The sequence below is a fragment of the Carex rostrata genome, chromosome 2, assembly GCF_964058835.1.
Source record: "Carex rostrata chromosome 2, lpCarRost1.2, whole genome shotgun sequence".
Classification (NCBI taxonomy): domain Eukaryota; kingdom Viridiplantae; phylum Streptophyta; class Magnoliopsida; order Poales; family Cyperaceae; genus Carex; species Carex rostrata.
Window position 1 is genome coordinate 3654918 of NC_135919.1, and position 13655 is coordinate 3668572.

At 32.0% G+C, this 13655-nt stretch overlaps 1 protein-coding gene across 2 annotated transcripts; it reads left to right on the top strand.

Annotated features, from left to right (window-relative positions):
* Positions 1–1751: 1751 nt before the first annotated feature.
* On the top strand, positions 1752–7459 carry LOC144569511 (cuscuta receptor 1-like). Of its 2 annotated transcripts, XM_078319894.1 has the most exons (5): positions 1752–2168; positions 2596–2751; positions 3512–3670; positions 3775–3918; positions 5017–7459. In XM_078319894.1, the coding sequence occupies exons 1-5, from the start codon at positions 1787–1789 to the stop codon at positions 7254–7256; spliced, it is 3081 nt and encodes a 1026-aa protein (XP_078176020.1). In that variant the 5' UTR covers positions 1752–1786; the 3' UTR covers positions 7257–7459. The 2 variants fall into 2 exon arrangements, with proteins under 2 accessions (XP_078176020.1, XP_078176028.1); XM_078319902.1 differs by lacking the exon at positions 2596–2751.
* The last annotated feature ends 6196 nt before the right edge of the window (positions 7460–13655 follow it).

Sequence of the window (13655 nt, forward strand, 5' to 3'; positions counted from 1 at the left end):
TTTATAACTTTTTTTCTATCTAATTGTGCTACCGTTTTATCTCAAATACGGTTAAAGTCATAAAATTTACTTTTACTAAAGTAATTCCAGCACTCACTTTTTGTATAACGATGTTTTAGAAAGTAAAAATGATAATAGAAATTAAAGAATTAATAAAATCAATTTTTTTAATGAAAATTGGGAACGAGTGAATGATATAAAACAATTAAAATCCTCAAAATCTGGTGAAAGGGAAGGTCGGATGCCTGTAAGACTTGTCAAATACAATGAATGGATGTGAGTGAATCGAAGCTAGGCGCCTATGTGGAAACTCAAAATACCAACTAAGGTAAGAATTTTTGTATGGTTGGTAACACAGAACAGTCTGCTGATGCAGGAAGTGTTGATTATGTGACTCTACAGATGTTGAAACCGCTGAACACATGCTCTGGGCATGTCCTTATGCAAGGACCTTTTGGAGAGGCCTCATGGCCGAATTTAACTTGACATATAGAACAATTTCGAATGCCCAGCCAGGGCATGTATGGTTAGAAGTAAGATTGGCACTTCATGGCCAGATAAGAGCAACATGGGACTCAATTTGGGCGGCAGGAGCATGGAGTCTATGGAGAGAAAGAAACAAGAGACTGTTCACAAACAAGCGTAGACCACCATGAATAGCCATCGAGAGCACAACATTAGAAATCAATGATTGGATACATCTCACGTGAACTATATATATAGAAGGGGAAAAGAAAAGGGGAAGGGATAGAGGTTATGCAAGCACATATAGCATAATGTTACAAGCAAATTTTAATAAATAACTAGAAGGGGCCATATTGGGGGGGGGGGGGGGGGGGGGGGGGGGGGGGGGCAAAGGATCTAAAAGACCATGTAAATTATGACCATGTAAAAACTTTTCTTATAATATATTTGTTAGCTTGGCCTTGCCAGTTAACCATTAAAAAAAAAAAAAAGCCAGGGGCCTATGGAAATTCTAATAATACTTTTCTTTTACGTGGCATTCAAGTCATCTTTCCAACAAATTACTAAACTACAAGTCTACAACTGTCTAGTCTTACCCAAAGACGATTCGAAGGGGAAATTAGGTCAATATTTTATATATTTTGAACTATTAAACTCAAGTACGAATTATATATAATTTATTAATTAATGTGAACCATATAATATATTTAATATGGGCCAAATTTTACTTAATCCGATTTCAACTTTTATTGGGTAATACATAGTGTGCAGTTGTGCACTTTATACAAACTTGATTTCTTTAAATTAACGTTACATTATTTGTCACAAATCCAGAATTTAGAAGACATTTATAATACTTTTTTTTTACAAAAAAAAATGTTCGCTCGGCATTAAATAAAGTGTTTATTTTTATTTTTGAAACAACAAAGTTATACACCATTTGAAAATAATAATGATACATAGTTTTTACTTATAATTAGTACTAATTATATGATTTGGACTAATTTATAGTGCAAATAATTTGTGCAGAATTTACGCTAATTAAGGATGAACCTTGTATAACTATATACATTATATTTATTTATTTATTTCCAAAAAAAGTTGTTGTTGTTTTTTTTTTTTTTTTTTTTAAAATACTCCTGCGGTTCATTATCTCACTTGAAGACCTTTCAAGTCGTTGGTCAACTGTGACAGGTCCATTACCCAATTGCTGCACAGTTTATTTATTTCTAACAATCTAAAATCATCCTCTACTCGTATAAATGAGACCACATATATGTGTAATCTGTTCAAGCCCCAAATCAATCACAAAACAAAAGCAATGACGAAGTTATTATTGTTAGTAGCGCTTCTGGTTCTGGTTCTGGTACAGTGGGAGATGAGTACTGTGAGCGGATCAGACTCAGTACTGTGCAGGGAAGAGGAGAGGTCCGCTCTTGTACACATCAATGCTTCAATGTCCTTTCCTATTCACTCTTTAGATGGCAAGTGGGAAGGCAAGGAGTGCTGCCGATGGGAAAGAGTCACATGCGATCCAACCACCGGCCACGTCACTCAACTTGACCTCGGTGTATTCCATGAACATGATGTCTTCGATTATGAGCGGGGTATTTTACTAAATGCCAGTATGTTCTTGCCTCTCCATCAACTAAGATCTCTGTCATTATCTAGACATGGCATATACAATTGTACAGATGCTGCTGGTATGTATCTTCACCTTTCATGTTTACTTAAGTTTAAGCATGTATATCACCAATTATTATATATATATACATTTGTGCTTAATTTATGAGGACTATAAAGCTACTGAACGTACTGTTAATTGCTCAAATTTTAGGACAACTTGTTCTTAAAATCTGGCGTGATTCCAGTGGAAGGTTATAATTAATAAAATCTAGCCTCTATCTACGATAAATTACTTTCACTTTCCAATTGTATTCTTAGAGGCGAATTTTCTGGTAGAACTAGCGCAATACAAAAACTAATAACAACCTCAGAAAAATACATTTACGTTAGTTTATTAGAATATATAACTGATTAATTTGAGGTTTGTTCGTGTTAAGAAGAGAAGAAAGAAATTAATTATTAGCAAATCCTAATGCAATTGCTCCTTAATTTGTTCTTTTTCAGGACTTGTAACATGGTCTAATTTGACCAAGTTAGAGATTTTAGACCTTTCTCACAACTTCCTAGACGGAAGCATCATACATGATTTAGCTAGTTTTTCATCTCTTCGTACACTCAACCTACGTGATAATAATATAAACAGCAGTCTACCCATCAACGGTAACAAAATTAAATTAATCAATGATTTATTTAGTGTACATCCAATTCTTTAATTGATTAACAAAGGTTCGTCTGTGTGTGTATGTACGTGTTTGTCTATATATAGAGATACACACACACATGATTGAGTCCGGCTAATACATTTATATAAGAATTTCAACACCATATGTTTACAAGTTATTTTTGCATTTTTAATGTCCAAACAGTTGTCTTGAACTATTTAACATGATATATATATTAAAATATGCTTGGAGAACAAATTTTATATTTTTGAAATTTGTTTACTAAAAAAGGTAGAAAATCATTGTTTTTTATATGGTATAGAATCTTCTGAATCAATGAATTTTCTACCTACCTTAAAAAATAGTACACAAATTTAAAAAATATAAAATTTGGTCTCGAAGCACATTTTAATATGGAGATTATATTGAACGGTTCAGATCAAATGTTTGAACGTTGAAAATGCAGAAGTTACTTAATTATAAGCATATGGTGCTGAAGTTCTTACATAAGAGAATTAGTCGGACTATATGTGTGTGTATCTATATGTATATGCGTATATACATATGTATATATGTATGCTTTGTTTATAACTTTATATATACCACCTATTTCCATGATATTTGATACACAATCAATTATATAAGATACAAACCGCGCCACATGGAAACTGGAAATGAATAAAAAATTATATATATGACCTAATTCCTGCATCTGCCAACTCGTATTAATATTAATTAAAGGGAGTTGTTTCTGTTAGGGTTTGAATCTTGGTTCAATTTGACTAAGCTAGAGATGCTAGACCTTTCATCCGATGACCTAGCTACGAGCACCGTTTCCTCCTTAACCAAAGTATCATCACTTCGAGCACTTTATCTGGATTATAATATTTTTATGGAAGGCAATGTCCCAGTCAAAGGTAACCTCTCACGAATGAACCATTTTATATATATTTATGACAACCACAAGTCTTCTTTTATCTTCTTAAATTTGACCAATATTTCAATGGAAACAATCTGACAGAGCTTAGTGCACTAAATTTGGAGGTGGTTAGTCTACGCGCGACTATGTTTTCAGGGAGTTTACCTTATTTGGGACATTGGTCCTCTCTTAAAGCCCTTGTGTTGTCGGAAAATTATTATCTCAGCGGTACTTTAACATCAAAAGGTAATTTCCAATGTAATTCAAAATTAATTAAACTAATTTTAGTTGTTACAATAGGAAAGAAGTAATAGTTTCTGCAGTATCTCTACACCGGTAGATCATATATATATATGAGTAGAACTAGGGTGTTCTTAAGCTCACCAAAGTGTTTGATGAGCTTAACTCCAAAACTCATCAAATTGGTTTCAAATGACGAATCTGAACCGTTCAAACCTGCCTATCTTACGAGTGATGCGTCTACATGTGAAAATTTTAAACATTCGAATTAATTTAGTATAAAGTCAAGTGGTCAAAAAATGTTCAAAAAATGAATGCACTAAAATTAAATATTTATTAACCTTCTAATTTTGACCGATTGACTTTATGCTAAATTAATTCGAATATTTAAAATTTTCACATGTAGATGCATTACTTGTTAGGTAGATGGGTTCCAACGGTTCGGATTCGTCATTTGAAACCGATTTGATGGGTTTTGGAGTTAAGCTCACCAAATACTTTGGTGAGCTTAAGAACACCCTAGTTCTACTCTATATATAAATATATAGAGGAGGGATCAAGTTACAACAAGTTACGACAACCATTTTTTACATTTTCAAAGTCTAAATCGTCTATCCAAACCGTTAGATGTGATCTCTACAATAAAATGTGTTTGGAGACCAAATTTTACATTTTTTGGAATTTTTTTTACTATTCTTTTAGATTTATTGAAAATCGCTATTTTTTTATGGTCTAGATTTGCTGAAAACAGTGATTTTCAATAAATCTAAAAAAATAGCAAAAAAATTTCAAAAAATGTAAAATTTGGTCTCCAAACACATATTAATATGGAGAACAAGATGAACAGTTCGAATCGACCGTTAGGATTTTGAAAAGTCAAATATTGAGCCGTTGCACAGAGGGCCTCTATGCTACGCGTAGCATATATGCTAGCATATTTCTATATATATATATATATATAGAGGAATATATTTGAGGCATAACACTGAGATTTGAAAAAAAAATAAATGAAGAAACATTATCTCATAATTGACCTCTGGGTTTCACCTGATCAGTAATATATCTTATTTGATGTTTTTTAATTCTTGTCAATATTAATTATAGGACTGTGCCGATTAAAGAACCTCGAAGAGTTAGATCTTTCAAGCAACAGTTTTAGTGGAAATCTTCCTCTTTGTATGGGAAATCTTTCTTCTCTTAAGCTAGTCGACTTGTCAGATAATTATCAATTGCAAGTAGAATTTCCCTCCTCTATTTTTGAGAGACTAACGTCCCTAAGATACCTTTCCCTATCCTATAACCAGCTTAAGGGGACTCTATCAACAAGCTCATTTTTGAATCATTCAAATCTTGAAGTTCTAAGGCTCTCAACTATAGAGTCATTGAACTTTCGGGTCGAAGTTATGAATCTGCCTTTTCAGCTTCAAGACCTTGAACTAGCTAATTGCATTCTTGATGTTGAGCCCACTTTCTTGTGCTCTCAACATAAATTACGAGTGTTGGACCTCTCTAATACTAGCTCCAAGGGTCTTCTTTCAGCTATGTGGTTGTTGTTAGAAAACAATACAAACTTGATCAAATTAGATTTGCACAACAACTTCTTCACAGGGCCTCTTCAACTTCCATTTTTAATTCATGAAAAACTTTCAATATTGGATATATCTAACAACTATCTTAGTGGAGAATTACCGGCTAACATTACCACTAAGCTTCCAAATTTATTGTCCCTGGCCTTATCAAAAAACTATTTTCAAGGCTCGCTTCCTCTCATGCCTACAAGAAATCTCCAAAGTCTAGATTTATCTAGTAACAATCTCACTGATGATATACAAAATAGTTTTTTGAGACTTCAGCCTTCAATCCCCTCTTTTATGGATTTATCAAATAATAAATTCTATGGATCTTTCACTGACAACTTAAATTTTACTCAAGCTTCAATATTATTGTTAAATAATAATAATATAAGTGGAGAGATTCTTTTTAGCATTTGCAATACGAGTTTTAAAGTGCTAGAAATCAGTAACAATCAACTATATGGTGGCATACCTGATTGTATTGGAAAAGCTGAACTTTCAATATTGAAGTTAAATGAAAATTATTTAGAAGGATCCTTACCGTTGGAGATGTGTGCTGTGGAAAGTCTTTGGTGGCTTGACCTTTCAAAAAATAAGCTTTCTGGATCAATACCTGTTTGCTCTAATCAGTCAGCTTTATATATTGTAGATATGAGCCAAAACAATCTAACCGGAAACTTTCCGATAACATGGCTCAATATTTCTTATATAAATATCCTAGACATTCGGGAAAACCATTTATCTGGAGAACTTCCAGCTTGGATTGGTGGAGATTCCAATCTCCAAATGCTCCAAGCAAGTGAAAACCTATTTGGAGGATTTATACCAGAACAAATATGCCAATTCAAATATTTGCGCATACTAGATTTGTCTTACAATGATCTTTCAGGACAAATACCATCATGCATTACTGATATGGGATCATCATACAACAGTTTCTTGTACTATGCAATTGGTGAAAAATTTATCGATTTTCAAAATGTTACTAAATTAGCAGGAGAGTTGAACTTCAGTGATGCAAATTTTCTCTTACACGTTCAAGATTATATCTTCTTGCCCATCCTCTGGGATAGCGAGAATTCAAGAACTTTTGGATTGAAACTTATGTCAAAAGGAAGGTTAGATCTCTATTTGGAAGAAATTTTAGAAATCCAGTATTTAATAGATCTGTCTTCCAACAAACTAGTAGGCAACATTCCCGAAGATATCGGTCGAATGAATTGGTTGATAACACTGAACTTGTCGAACAACCATTTAAGCAGTACAATACCGACCTCAGTATCCAATTTGCAACAGTTAGAAAGTTTGGACCTCTCTCACAACTATTTGAAAGGGAAAATACCGAGAGAACTGACTAAACTAACCTCTCTTGCATCCTTCTCTGTGGCATACAACGATTTATCTGGTCCTACATTAGGTGTGGAAGCACAATTTATTTCATTTGATAATAGCAGCTATGAAGGCAACCCCAATCTCTGCGGGCCTCCCCTGTCAAAAAGTTGTGTCCCTACTCTTGGCACAACACAGCCTTCCCCGAATGAAATGAGTGACAACCAAAGGTATGAGGGCACCGATTTTCTCATAGTGTTCGGCTCATTCTCCCTTTTCTTTGTGGTCAATTTTTGGTGCTTCATGGGCGTTCTTTATTTCAAGAGAAATTGGCGCTATGCTTTGTTTACTTTGGTGGACTGGTGTGGTGATATGATATATGTGAAGGTTGTGCTTTGGATGAGAAAGATTGGAACTGCTCGAACTAGAAGTGGTAATTGATGAACCACTTGTTTCATTTTTAGTTTGTAAGGATAAATGTTAGTATATGTATACTGAATAAGCATGTGCCTATGTACTCTTTATGTAGGATGTTTTGTAAATCTTTATGAACTTTTGGGTTGAAAAATATGTAAGACAACTTTTCCATCAGTTATGTCACGGTACATTACGTGATTCACGTATCATGTAATGTAATTGTCTTCTACTATTTTAATTACGTCATGTTACTGTTACACTTAGTGCACCTCTAATTGCTCAAAAACTGAAACTAATTAAATTGCAATTGAAAGTAAATAGATGAGTTTAGAGAAATTTGACACGCGGGATGTTAACGGAGTTCGGCAAAACAAAGGCCTACGTCTCTGGGGCTTCGCAATCTCAAGTGGTGTGCCTTTCTATTACCCAATACGAAAGGATTACAACTTGTGAACTGTTGAACCCTTACACACCAAGCGAGAAGTCAAACGGTCAACTCAAAGAGATGAGACCAATGTCTCTTAGTTCAAGCTACTCAAGAGAAACACTCAATAGATCACTCTAATCTAATCCAACTCAAGATTAGTGAAATGGGTTTGAGGTTGTTTGAGGAATTTTGAAGTTTTAAGCTCTCACAACAATGGAGTAAGCTAAGCTCTCAGAAAATCACTTTTTAGAAGTTTAGGGTCGACTAAGATGATTTGGGAAGAAACCCCAAAGCCCTATTTATATAGTCAGCTCAAAAATGAGCTGTTTGACCTAAAACGTTACCAATGTTTTATAAAACGTTACCAACATTTTAGTTCAAAATGCGATTTAGGATTTTAATTTTCTGACAGCTCAATAAAAACGTTACATAACGTTTGGCTCTGTAAAATCTTGATCAAAACAGGAATTGTTTGGAGCTCAGATTTAATTAAAACATTACAACATTTTGTGAAACGTTACAACGTTTGTAATTTGAATTTTGAATTTGATACAGCTATATTTATAGTTCTGACAATCCTAAAACGTTACAACGCTTCAAGTTGTTTCTGAGTTTGATCAAGCTGTTACTTCAGCGTTTCTAACAGGTTTAAAACGTTACAACGTTTTACCTCTGTTAAAACAGCCTCGAACTTACTTTACCAAGTATCTAATTTTATAATTTGTATTCTTGATAAAGGTCTTCATGATTTCTTCAGTCCAAGTACTCTATAATGCAATTCAATTTGACTTGAACCTACATAATTCTAAAATAGAAGAAATCATAAAATTCAATAATTGTATGTTTTTGCAAATTAGTCAAATAAACGAAAAAAGATTATTGCTCGAACAACAGTTACGTCAGTTGATTTAATCATGTCACGTCAATTGATTTGATCACGTCACATCGCATCAGTTGATTTGATCACATCACATCACATGACTAATTTTTTAAATATTATTTCTTATATAATTATTTTGTAACTGTTTCTTTTATATATATATATATTTTTTGTTATTATTTTTTTGAACAAATTTAAACTTAAAAATAATAATATTATTAACCACAATCAGTCACGTCACGTGTGGTCACACCGTTATGATACTTATTCACTATTTTAATCATGTCACGTCATATCACGTAAAAATAATTTTGAATCCCATTACATCATGTGATCAAACTACGGCATAATAGTCACGTCCAGGGCCAGTCCTGAAGATTTCGGGACCCGAGGCGAGAGAAAAATTTCGGGGCCCGGTCCTAAATATAATTTGTTTTTCAGATACATTTCCTATTTCTTCGTGCACCTCACTTTCAATTTGGTTTTCCAAAGACTCATTTTGTGGTTTAATTTTTTTTCCAAAATTTTTTAATAGAACCTTTTTGAGGTTTTATTTTTTCTTCTCTCTCTTTTTCTATTTTTTTTTTGTTACCTGGTACATATTTTCTAGGAAACATTGTTTTAAATTAAAAGATAAAACAAAGTAATAGAACGATAAAACCTAAGCAATGAGGTAGAACAGTCCAATACAGAGGCTGTGCCGCTGCCGTGCTCGCTGCCTGTGCCGCGCTCGTTGCCACGCTAGCTGCCGTGTTCGTTGCCGGTGCCGCACTCACTGTCAATTTTCTAGTTTTTTGGAGTCACGTTGGATGTCACTGTTGATTGTTTCTTGGCATAACCTCAATTAATTTATTGGCATATATGCTTTTATATATAATTTAGTGAGCAATAGTGTTGATTGTTGAAGAATTGGAAGTTTCAAAATAAAGTAACTTTTAATAAACACTAAAATGAAAAAAAAAAAAAAAAAAAAAAGGAATGATTGAATCAATTCACGGATATCAGATTGATATCTTCCTAGCGAAGAAATATTTTTGCGGCTGTCCGTGAATGGTAATACATATAAAATTTGATTTTCGTTCTCAACTTGGTTTCCCTTCTGTTTTGCGTCTGATGTCAATACGTATAATTTTTTTTTTCGGGACCCTTTGGGAATTTGGGGTCCAGGGCCAGGGTCAGAGCCGGCACTGGTCACGTCACATTACGTTCTTCCTCCTCTACCCCACTCCACAGTTTCATGAATTTGGATCCTCAGATAACTCAAAATTTGAGTTACTTTAGTGGATCCAGACAGAAGTTTCATTCATTGATAGATACTTGTATCGATCAAAGTTTACAGGATCAAAATAAATAACCTACAAACTAGAGCCAGATAACACTAGGCCTTTTTTTTTTTTAGAACATCACGAATTCTTTGTATTGTCAATTTTCCTACTCTAAATTAGCTAAAAACTACAAACAGACGTCTACAATCAATTATATACGAAGAATACTTGTATGTAGGCCGCGACATGCTTAATGGATTCAAAACCTTTTTTTTTTTTTTTGTCAATTCCGTTTAAGTGACTTTCCATTTATATATTTTAAACAAATTTAGCTTTGAGGGATGTATTAAACAATTTTTATTTTGAATAATTATATGTTTTGTTTCGGAATTACTCGATGTGAGCGAGGGGTGAACCAGGTCCAAGTTCAAAATTAGTAGTTTGGTTTGATTTTTCTTGACTTGGGGCAGCGACCTGGCTCTCACAGAAATCAGTCTCTAAAAGAGGCAATGTTATTCTTTCTAAGAAATTGACTCAGACCAATAGACCCAAATGAGAAAGCCTTTATGCCGTGGCCACGTGGACGTGGTACAGGCGAGCTACAGTGGTAGACCATAACAATTCAAAAACAATTGCCACAAACGGGCCTCAAATTAGAGAGCCCATTAAGTGTTGTCAGAACAATAATAATTCTATGGAGGCCGAGGCCATTTTAAACAATCCCCGCATTATTATTTTTTATAGGATTTGGCTAATATGCTATGGATAGCTAAGAGGCCTTCCGTATTATGGTTCAATATTCGACTTTTTAAAATCCTAACGGTTGATCCGAACCGTTCATCTTGTTCTCCATATTAATATGTGTTTGGAGATCAAATTTTACATTTTTTGGAAATTTTTTACTATTTTTTTAGATTTATTGAATATCGCTGTTTTTTATGGTCCAGATTTGTCTGAAAAACAGCGATTTTCAATAAATCTAAAAAAATAGTAAAAAATTTCCAAAAAATGTAAAATTTGGTCACCAAGCACATATTAATATGGAGAACAAGATGAACGGTTCGGATCGACTGTTAGAATTTTGAAAAGTCGAATATTGAGCCGTAGCATGGGAGGCCTCTTAGCTACCCATAGCACCGTAGCCAAGTCCTTTTTTATATATGTATAAAAGAGACTGCAGATTTTGATTCATTATATATATATATATATTATATCATAATAAATAGTTGCATAAGTTATAAACTAATCAATACATTATAATATAAATTAAGCATGCTAGCATTTGTTATGATTGGAACACCGTTGTTTAAAGTTAAAAAATATAAACAAATGTAAATATGGTGTAAAATGTTTGACCTTATGCATTACTTTTATATCTCAAGGCTTAAAAAAATTACATTATAGAGATGAAAAATAATTGCAATTGCATGATGTTTGGGTCTATTTTTATTTTCAAAATAAAGATAGCAATTTTATACTGGTGGATGCCATCGACACAATTTTTTTATGAATAGAGATTTAGTGCATTAAGTTTCTAGCTAGAAGGGGAAAAGAGTTGACAAGCATTTATTTAATCCACTGACTGGATTTAAGCTAAAAAATTTACTTTATCATTTAAACCGCAATGGATCTATTCTACATTGATTTGGAGCGGAAAATGAAATCATGATTTTTAAATTAACCAATCATGCATAGTGCAATGCCTCAAATTTCTAAAAATATATAATTAGTTTTTAAAATCTTGAGGAGGTTATAGCCTCTCTTAAGTTAATTTACCTCGTCCCAATTTTGAGTTGAACATTTGAAAATTCAAATAATCCTTAAAAATTTTTTTTTTTTTTTACGATATAATGGTTTGAGCGAGATTCAAAAAAAAAAAAAAAAAAAAAAAAAACAAGAGGAGTAATTTCAGAAAAATGAAGATTAACAATTGTTAATATATACACTATTTTAGGAAGTAGATCCAATAACTAATTAGACGTGCAAACAGCTATTATCATTATTCATACTATTTACTTGTCATCACTGTCATCTTTATTTATATTATTTTCATTACATCATCGTCATTATTAGTTCCTTAATATTATTAATAATAAATATTGTTATTATTTTATTATTATTATTATTTATTATTTTAATTATTATTATTATTTAGTTGCACATGAGAGTATATGCTTCTATAACTCTGTGCTTCAAACAGAACAATATTGCCTCCGGGTGGAAGGTTGTAGGTTCGGAACCCAGATAGAAGAATCATTTATAGATATTAAATAATTGAGAGGTTTGATCTCCAATCTTCACTCAAAAAAAAAAAAAAAAAAACTCTACGTGCTTCAAACAAATATGATGCGAGTACAAATGATCATTTAAAACAAGTTTTTTTTAAGATAAAAATATGAACTTTAAATATCCATAAGAAATTCTTCAATCGGATTTTGAACCATAACCTCTAAAACTGAGAGCATTGTTTTAACCACCATATCAAAATCTATATTTATTAAAACAATTATTAACAAAATTCAATATTTAATGTTTAAATATCATCGTTATATAATTAATATTTATGAAATTAGAATTCATAATTTCATGTGCTATTTTGACCTGATATATATTATCGTACTTAAATTGTGGTTAATTCTGTTTTCTAGCTGTAAAACTGTATTTTTATATATTTTACATTTCTTGGGTACTAAAACCACAAATTCACGCACCATGAGATTTTCACTTTACTGTATATGTAATATGCTTTGCGTAGTAAATAAATTAGTAATAGTTTGCACTATTCAACTAAAAAATTAAAAGAACACTTATTTCCTTTATGAAATATTGTTGAATATCACCTGATCTTTTCAAAAAAAATTTATACAGTCAATAAAAAATCTTGCAACTTAACACTGTAAAAGATCTTATTATTCACATAATTTATTCAATAGAGCAGCTCATATTTGTTATTTCTTTTCTTTCTTTTTTTTAAATGGAGAGTTTGGAGACTTGAAGGTTGGTTTTCAAAATACAAGAAACAAAATGAAGAAAAAAAAAATATATATATATATATATAATAGGTTAATCGTCACCAAAACAGAATTGCACAGTTGCGGAATACATGCATTGTGCGTGAGAAGTGAGAACCATGCCTATCGTTTGGGGAAGGTCCCTCTAGAAGCCAACTTTTTTCTCCAATTGGAAAAGGAAAAAAGAAAAAAAAAATATATATATTCACTTTACTTGCATTAACTCATTATTTTTTTAAAATATTAAGGACTGTTACTCTGTTAGGTATTGATTTATATTTTCCTTTTTGTAACATACATATAAAAAAATTATACAACTTTTATTAGTAAAAGGTCAAACTACCAACTAGAGTTTAATATTTACAAGAAATTTTATATCCGAACTTCAAAGGTGTGACTTTTTATACAGAGACGGAGGGAGGAAGAATGGAGTTAATTGATCTCCATTTTTTTTTTTAATATTTATATATGACTTTCTATATAAAAATTAGAGTAAAATAATATGATACTGTAAAATTGATCTCCATCTTATATAGAAAAAATTATATGATTGACTCCCATATGTATTTAACTCTCATAGTCTGAAAGTCTATCTCTGCTCCTGCTTTTATACATAGAATATTATCTTTGTCATTAGACTAAAAACTAATTTTCTCATTATTTGAAATGAATCTATCGTTATTTGAATTTTAAAATTTTAATCACAGGATTTAAAAAATAAATAAAGGAATGTTACTTGCACTCTCCTCAAAATTGTATTACTATTTAAATATTAAATATTGTATGATGGTTGAATTTTTTTATCAAAAAAAAAGATGTCAGAATATTATCATTGACGGA

What these genes read in the sequence shown, in the direction of transcription:
- LOC144569511 (XM_078319894.1), top strand. Translation starts at nt 1,787, where the DNA reads ATGACGAAGTTATTATTGTTAGTAGCGCTTCTGGTTCTGGTTCTGGTA. An exon ending in CAGCAGTCTACCCATCAACG is followed by an intron (nt 2,752 to 3,511) that starts GTAACAAAATTA and finishes TGTTTCTGTTAG; the next exon opens with GGTTTGAATCTTGGTTCAAT. An exon ending in AGGCAATGTCCCAGTCAAAG is followed by an intron (nt 3,671 to 3,774) that starts GTAACCTCTCAC and finishes ACAATCTGACAG; the next exon opens with AGCTTAGTGCACTAAATTTG.